Here is an 8339-nt window from a genome sequence, read left to right on the forward strand (position 1 = left end):
TCCGGGAGAGAGAGAGAAACACGGGAACAGGAAACAGCAACACAAAGAGAACGAGAGCAGATCAGAAAACCTAAAACTAAAGGTTATTTTAAGAGACAGAGAGAGGAGACTGCAGCTGCTCAACAGCTCCAATGAGTAAAGTTTAATCTCATCTTATGTTTCATGAAGGTCCCAACAAGCACCAGTCGGCGGTGACGTGCCTGCAGTTCTGCCGAGGTCTGGTTCTGTCCAGCTCCGACGACGGGACGGTCAAACTGTGGGACCTGAGGACCGGAGCCTGGCTGCGAGACGTGGTGGCCCTGCAGAGCCGGGGATCAGGTCAGTTCATCAAGTTAATAGTAACATTTTGTTTTCCTAAAAATGTCTTATTCTTACTTAGCTCCACCTTCTCGTGTCACTTCTGGTTGCAAAAAGAAACCAAGATGGCGAAGCCCAAAAAACAAATTGGTGACGGCCAAAAACCGACATGGCGAAGGCCAAAAAAACACATGGCAACGGCCAAAAACCAAATTGGTGGCGCCCAAAAACCAAGATGGTAATGGATTAAAAAAAACAACGTGGCGAGGGCCAAAAACCAAGATGGTGGCGGCCAAAGACCACGATGGTGGCGGCCTAAAACCAAGATGGTGACGGCCACCAACGTGGCGAGGGCCAAAAACCAAGATGGTGGCGGCCAAAGACCACGATGGTGGCGGCCTAAAACCAAGATGGTGACGGCCAAAAACCAACATGGCGACAGCCTAAAACCAAAATGGTGGCGGCCAAAAACCAAATTGGTAATGGCCAAAAAACAACATGGTGACGGCCAAAATGCCAAACTCAAGGCTTCAAAACCATAGTCCACAAACCAACGGGTGACGTCACAGCGACTTCTTCTAAACAGTCTATGGTCTAAACTAATCCCACCTCTTTCTTGTCTCGACAGGTGGTGTCGTGTGGCGAATCAGAGCGTCCGACACTCGGCTGGTGTGCGCCGCCGGCAGCCGGAACGGGACGGAGGAGACCAAACTGCTGGTGCTGGACTTCGACCTCGACGACAGGAAGAAGGAGACGGAGTGAAGTGACGACGCCATTAAAAAGAAGATTTGGGAGTTTTAAGTCATGACAGTTATGAATGTCACATCACGTCCCGATTGGCTGGACGCGTTACACGAGGGACACCTGGACGGACAAAAACATCCACCACGACCTGGAGGATTCACCTAAAGGCCGAGATGAGAAAGAAAAACATTAAAAATCTGGCGACAAATGAATGTCTTTGACGCTTTTAACGGACAGAAACGACCACCGGTGAATGTTTGACGAACACACGGGACGGATATGAGAAGAAGTTTAAGAGAAGACGATGGATTTTTATAGACGGACGGTTGAATGTAACCAACGGAGGGACGAGGGACTTTTATTGCTGCTGAACCAATGAGGAGCTCGGCGGCGACGGCGGCGTTTAATCCAAATGAACCAAATCTTGAAGGGCGGAGCGACTTTTTGACGCGACGTAGACGGGCGACGTTGAGTCAGTTTTGTTTTCAAACCAACTGTCACACGTTTTTTTGTTGTTTTTTTACATAGTTGCCGATAAAGTTGCCCGTCTCCGTTGCCTCTACTTTGTGTATTGTAAATTGTGAGCCGACGGCGGCGCAGGAAAACGCTGGCCGTTATCTCAACTGGTGAAACCGTGAAAAGTGGCGTGCCATCCAGCAAAAGAGGACTAAACTGGAAACCAGTATAATCCCGCCACAACCAGAGCCTCTCATCTGCTAAACAAACCCTCGCTTTGATTCCAGCTTTACGGCGGTTTTAAAAAGTTAAAACACGGTCAGAGGAGGATTAAATAGAATCACTCAAAGCTGCTCGTCACCTCTTTAAAACCTTTTACAAGTTCACTGCATATTAAATCACTCACGTTCCACTGATTTATGGCGCCGTTTGGCTCAGACTGAAAACCCCCTCCGGTCTCCGTATTCTTGCCAAAAAGTGAAAAGTAAACGCAGAAAACGTGCCACATTGTTAATGTTATTAATAATAACAGCTGAGCTTCTCCTGCTGCGACGAGTCAAAGAAAACATCTGTAGCTTCACCGAACACTAAATCACTAGTTTTTTTGTTCAAGATTTATTAATTAGTGCTGCTAAATGTCATTTTTTATTCCTACAAATTTAATTAAAATCAGAAAAACTGGTTTAATGAACCAACTTCACTCTTAAACCTGCTTTTTTTAAATTAGTTTTACTCATTAACTCACTTTTTCAGTGATTTCTGTTATACTTTTGCTCATAATTTAACTCTAAAAATGTATTAATTCACTGGACAATTAATATTAGTTTATTAATATTAATTATATTATTTAGCATTAAAATTAATATTCAGACAGCCTATGGAAGCAAAGAAAAGGCCATTTAATTGTATACACAACTAATCACTTAATTAATTAAAATTACAAAAAAACAGGTTTAATGAACTTCACTGTTAAACCTGCTTTTTAAATAATTTTTACTCATTTAGTTACTCATTTCAGTGACTTCTGTTACGCTTTTCTCATAATTTAACTTTAAAAATTAATTAATTAATTAGCAGGAACATAGATATTAATTATTATTATTGTTATTATTAACATTAATTTAGGCCATATTATCTTATACCTAACTGATCACTTAATTATTAAATTTAATCACTATACTATACTATAAAATGGCGCTGAATTTATAGCATTAATATTTCACTTTGAAAACCATCTGGATTTATGTGATTTTTTTTTAGATTTCCAAAACTTGAATAACCCTTTGGAAATTTAAAAATCACATAAATTCAGATGGATTTCAAAGTGAAATATTAATGCTATGAAAAAAAGTTTTATTTCACAATTTAAAAAATGTATAAAATTAAATGATTTTGTCCTTTCTATGCTTCCATACAGATCTTTGATTCATCTGTTTACAGCCATTTTTTTTTTTAACCTAAATCTCTAAAGGGTCACTCCTCATGTTTCTCCTCAGCTTATAAATTATTAGTAAACATAAATGATTTAAAAAACAACTCCTCATAGTGGATATTAATCCGATATAAGCTGCCGTTGCCAGGCAACACCTCCAGCCAATAAGCAGAGGTTTGGGTGATGTTTCCCCCGGCAACAGGTGGTATTTCAGGCGGTGAAGTTTGACCTTTTCTGCGGGTGTGAGGCTCTGATGGTGTAAAATACTGTAAATACAGAGAGGATGTAAATATTCAGCTTTTTATAAAGAAGAAAACATATTGTTCGTGTTGGAGAGAGACGGACGGAGGGATGAATGTGGATCAATAAAGATGAGTTTTATAAAAGTGGATTCATGTTTTCATTCACAGAAATATCTGAAACAAGATGTTTTTTACACTCATTATTTTTATAGGAAGCAAAGCATCACAATCTTTAAAATTTTACATATATTAAATATAGTTTTGACACACTTGCAGCTTTAAATTGCTGCTGTCTTATTTTAATGGTATTTGCCTCCAGTCGTGGAATGTACATTTACTCTAGTACTTTAAGTACAAATTTGAAGTACTTGTACTTTACTTGAGTATTTGCATTTTATGCAACTTTATACTTCTATTCCACTAAATTCAGAGGATCACACTAGCAGCTCGGTAAGTATGAACTCAAATGTATTGTTATTATTATTATTATTATTATTATTATTATTAATATTATTATTATGAAAAAAAATGTGCAATGTATCTATTTCAAGCTAATAAATAAGAGTTAGATTAGAATTTTTTGGTTGTCAAACTGCTGAAATGGTAATATAATGAAAAATAAAAATATTTTATATATAGATATAAAATATTATTTTATATCTATATATCTATAAAATATATGTATACATATTTATATATATAAAAATATTATATATATAATATATAATATTATTTTATATATATAAAATATATATATATATATGTTTTTATAGTTATATATATATATATAAAATATTATTTTGCTGCTTTAGAATGTTTACGTTTACAGCTGTGAAATGTTGTACAGTTGTGACATCACAAAGATACAGAATTCCTGTAATTCAATGGCACCGTTTCTGAATACAGGCTGTGTGTATTTTTCCGTGGATTGATTCTTTTGATACTTTCACAGTATTTATATAGGACTTAAAACCTGCTTTATAATAATAATTAAAAAAAAGACATGAACATCTCACTTTTTACAATTTGGGACCTTTAAGTAAAATATCTGCGTAGTTGCTCCATCACTGTTTGTCACTAATTATATGGAAATAGAGACAGTGTTTAATGAGTACACTTTTAATTAATGAAGTCTTTTAGTCAGTGAATGTCAGATGAGATGTGAATGTATATAAATGAGGGAAACACGCAGTTCAACGAGAAGAAGGAAAGTTTCTAATAATATCTGAATAATGAATGAATATTTTCCAGAGTAGAGTTTCAGTGTGAATGTAAATCAGACTGAAGGAGCTCCCTGCAGAAATACAACTTAAAACACTCTCTCACACACACACACACACACACACACAGTGTGTGTGTGTGTGTGTGTGTGTGTGTGTGTGTGTGTGTCTTCATAGCCCAGAAAACTGATGGGGAGGTTGCCATGGCGACGATGCCGGAGGGCAGCGCGACTACACGTCGGAGGCTTTTACCACAAAAAACCTGCAAGAGAAAAAAGAGGAAGGTTCAGAGCTGAAAGATTTAAAGCTTCAAGGTGTTTTTATAGTTCTGACAGTAGTGGAGGAAGTATTCAGATACTTTACTGCAGTACAAGTACTACTATCTGCAGTACAAGTACTACTACCTGCAGTAGAAGTATTACTACCTGCAGTACAAGTACTACGACCTGCAGTAGAAGTACTACTACCTGCAGTACAAGTACGACTACCTGCAGTACAAGTACTACTACCTGCAGTACAAGTACTACTACCTGCAGTACAAGTACGACTACCTGCAGTACAAGTACTACTACCTGCAGTACAAGTACTACTACCTGCAGTACAAGTACGACTACCTGCAGTAGAAGTATTACTACCTGCAGTACAAGTACTACGACCTGCAGTAGAAGTACTACTACCTGCAGTACAAGTACGACTACCTGCAGTAGAAGTACTACTACCTGCAGTACAAGTACTACTACCTGCAGTACAAGTACTACTACCTGCAGTACAAGTACTACTACCACACTGTGGAAATACTCCGGTACGCTAGTAAAAGTCCTGCATTGAAAATAACATTTTATTTGTTTAACACCTGTCAAAGCATACAGTAATTACAGAGTGGGTCACAACAGCAAAATAAAGCATTATAGAAAGAACATAAGAATAAGAATAAGTATACAATAAGATATTAAAATAATTAAAACAAGAGAATTCATTAGTAGACAGTGTAGTAGTACACAGTAAGGAATTAGTGAAGTAAAAGTGCATTTAAAAAAGTGTGTTTTTAAAAGATTTAAAAGAGGACAAAGATGTGGCTTCTTTACTTCAGAGGAAAAGAAGACGAAGGATAGGAGAGGAAAGGAAAGGAAAGGAAAGGAGACGAAGGACAGGAAGGATAGGAGAGGAAAGGAAAGGAAGGAAAGGAAAGGAAAGGAGACGAAGGACAGGAAGGAAAGGAAAGGAAAGGAGACGAAGGACAGGAAGGAAAGGAAAGGAAAGGAGACGAAGGACAGGAAGGATAGGAGAGGAAAGGAAAGGAAGGAAAGGTAGGACAGGAAGAACAGGACAAATAAAAAAGGAGAGAAAAGGAGGTGTGTGTGTGTGTGTGTGTGTGTGTGTGTGTGTGTGTGTGTGTGTGTGTGTGTGTGTGTGTGTGTGTGTGTGTGTGTGTGTGTGTGTGTGTGTGTGCGTGTGCGTGTGCGTGTCTGTGTGTGTTTGTGTGTGTGTGTGCGTGTGTTGCAGCAGCAGATGAAAAACATCTCTCATCTATTACCCATGAGGCTTTGCAGCATGTTGACAGCACAATAGTGAGTCCCCTCAGGTAGAACACACACAAACACACACACACACACACACACACACACACACACAGGTAATGTCAAGGGAAGAACAGAGCTGGTATCATTTTATTTATTTTTTATTTTAGTGCCGATACGACTCAGATTCAGTACGAATAAAAAAATACTTTTTAATACTTTATTTTGAAAATTATAATTTAATTTAACAAAAGAAACCAAAGTTCTTAAAAATGTTAAATGTCTAAAAACAAGAAGGCCAAAATAAAACAAAACAGTTTAAAATCTGCAAAATGTTGAATGGATTTTATCTGATCAAATATTACGAAAACAAGACTACTGTATGTTCATGGCAAAATCTTCATATTTTCATTTCTCATTTTCACCCTGAAAGTCAGATTTATTCTTTTTTAATATATTTTATGGGCAAAATCAAATGTGTGTAAACTGTTAATATAATTGTCTAAACCACAGACCGTTTATAGTGATGGACGACGCGTCTCCTCGTCTTCCCACTGTAGAGAAGTGAAGCCAAAACATCCCGTAAACAGTTATATCTCTATAACTACATCATGGAGGAGGCGGGGCTTATGAGCAATACCGCAGCCGGCCACCAGGGGGCGATCCAGATGTTCTGGCTTCACTTTTTTAGGGATCTGTCATGTCGTCCATCTTTATAAATGATATAGTCTGTGGTTTAAACGTCATCATGTTGACAGAGTTGGATGTGTTGCAGCGCTTCTTGCATTGTGTTGCATTAGACGGTGCAGACGTTCACGTTATTTTGTCCACTTCTACTCTGTGTGTGTGTTTGTGTGTGTTTTCATAGCTGGAAGCGAGGAAGAAGATGAAACGGATCTACTGTGTTTCCTGACAACACACACACACACACACACACACACACAAGACACACACACACACACACACTCTGACGCTGTGTGTGTGTGTGTGTGTGTGTAGATGATTAAAATGCCTAATAAAGTCAAGAACAAGCACTCAGCCTGAGTACAGTGTGTCTGTGTGTGTCTGTGTGTGTATCTGTGTGTGTAATCCAGATTAAATGTGTTTACTATGTGAGACACACACACACACACACACACACACACACACAGATCAATGTAATTCATCTAAGAGCAACACTTATTGGCTGAAGTAGTTTCAGTTACTACGGCAACTGACTCCCCCTCCTCCCTCTTCTCTCTTTCAATTCAAATAATCTTTATTGATTTGAGACAGACAGAAACAAGGAGGTGTTTTTATCAATGAAGAGATGTTTTTCTATAACATTGTGGAAAGTAACTGAGTACATTTACTTTTACTTAAGTATTTCCATGTTATGATACTTTATACTTCAGATTACTAATACAAAATTATTATTCTGTTTTGCACTGGTATTAGTATTATGTCTTATACACGTAATATGTTTATTCCTGTTTTTATCGTAGTTTACTTATTTTACTAAACTTATCTTAGTCTTATTGATACTCTATTTTGCAATGGTTTTAATATTACATTTTATACACTTTATATTTATTACTCTGTTGTGTTTTTTATTCTTACATCGTTGTAATTTTGAGCAATCTCTGGCAAAAGAATAGTTCTATCTTATCTTAAATATAATCAACTAATAAATTATGATGTATTATTATATGTTAAAGTATTCAGAAGTATATAAAGTAATTAAAATTAGCTCCACTTTTAACAACTGCAACATTAAAGTGATGAACACATTAATGCATCAGTATTTATAATCCAGTAATATAATATATATGATTCTGCATAATGAGTACTTTTACTTTTGATACCTTAAGTTCATTTTAATGACAATACTTGTGTACTTTTACATTAGTATTTCTACATTGTAGTGAGCTGAGTACTCCTTCCATCACTACTCTCTATGTATTGATCTGTATGTATCTGACTCCCTCTAGTGGTCAAACTGCTGAACTGCAGTGATTTGATGCTTCATCATGAACCATCTCTGAATAATATAGTGAATATTGAGAGTATTATATATTATTATAGTGTATAATATATAGTATTATATCTGATCATCATTACATTGTATTTATTTATTTTACTTTATGATTTTAGAACCTGTGTTGTCGGCTGTGGATGTTTGTTTGCTGAAGTTTTGTTTTGTTTTTGTGGTGTTTTAAAATGCACTGATCAGGAGTAGTGCTACTTTATTCTGTACAATGACAGTAAAGGCTTTCTATCTTCTTTCTTCTAGTAGCTTCCTTTCTTTTACTTGGTCACTATTGCTCGTGTCAAGAGAACAACATCTCTTTGTGTTTGGTAGGAATTTGACTGTTTTTTCCGCCTACTTGAGTCTCGTCTTTTCCTCTTTAGCTCTTTAAACCTCGTTTCATTCATTAACAAGACTCACATG

General features: G+C 36.8%; 1 protein-coding gene across 3 annotated transcripts in view; it reads left to right on the forward strand.

Annotated features, from left to right (window-relative positions):
- LOC141760369 (F-box/WD repeat-containing protein 7-like) overlaps positions 1-3315 on the forward strand; it is a 37128-nt gene extending 33813 nt beyond the window's left edge. For all 3 annotated transcript variants that reach the window (XM_074623088.1, XM_074623089.1, XM_074623090.1), the window contains 2 exons: positions 169-318; positions 926-3315. In XM_074623088.1, coding sequence (XP_074479189.1) covers positions 169-318; positions 926-1059 — 284 coding nt within the window. In that variant the 3' untranslated portion in view covers positions 1060-3315. The remainder of the gene's footprint in view (positions 1-168; positions 319-925) is intronic.
- The last annotated feature ends 5024 nt before the right edge of the window (positions 3316-8339 follow it).

The sequence above is a fragment of the Sebastes fasciatus genome, chromosome 22 (genome assembly GCF_043250625.1).
Source record: "Sebastes fasciatus isolate fSebFas1 chromosome 22, fSebFas1.pri, whole genome shotgun sequence".
Lineage (NCBI taxonomy): Eukaryota > Metazoa > Chordata > Actinopteri > Perciformes > Sebastidae > Sebastes > Sebastes fasciatus.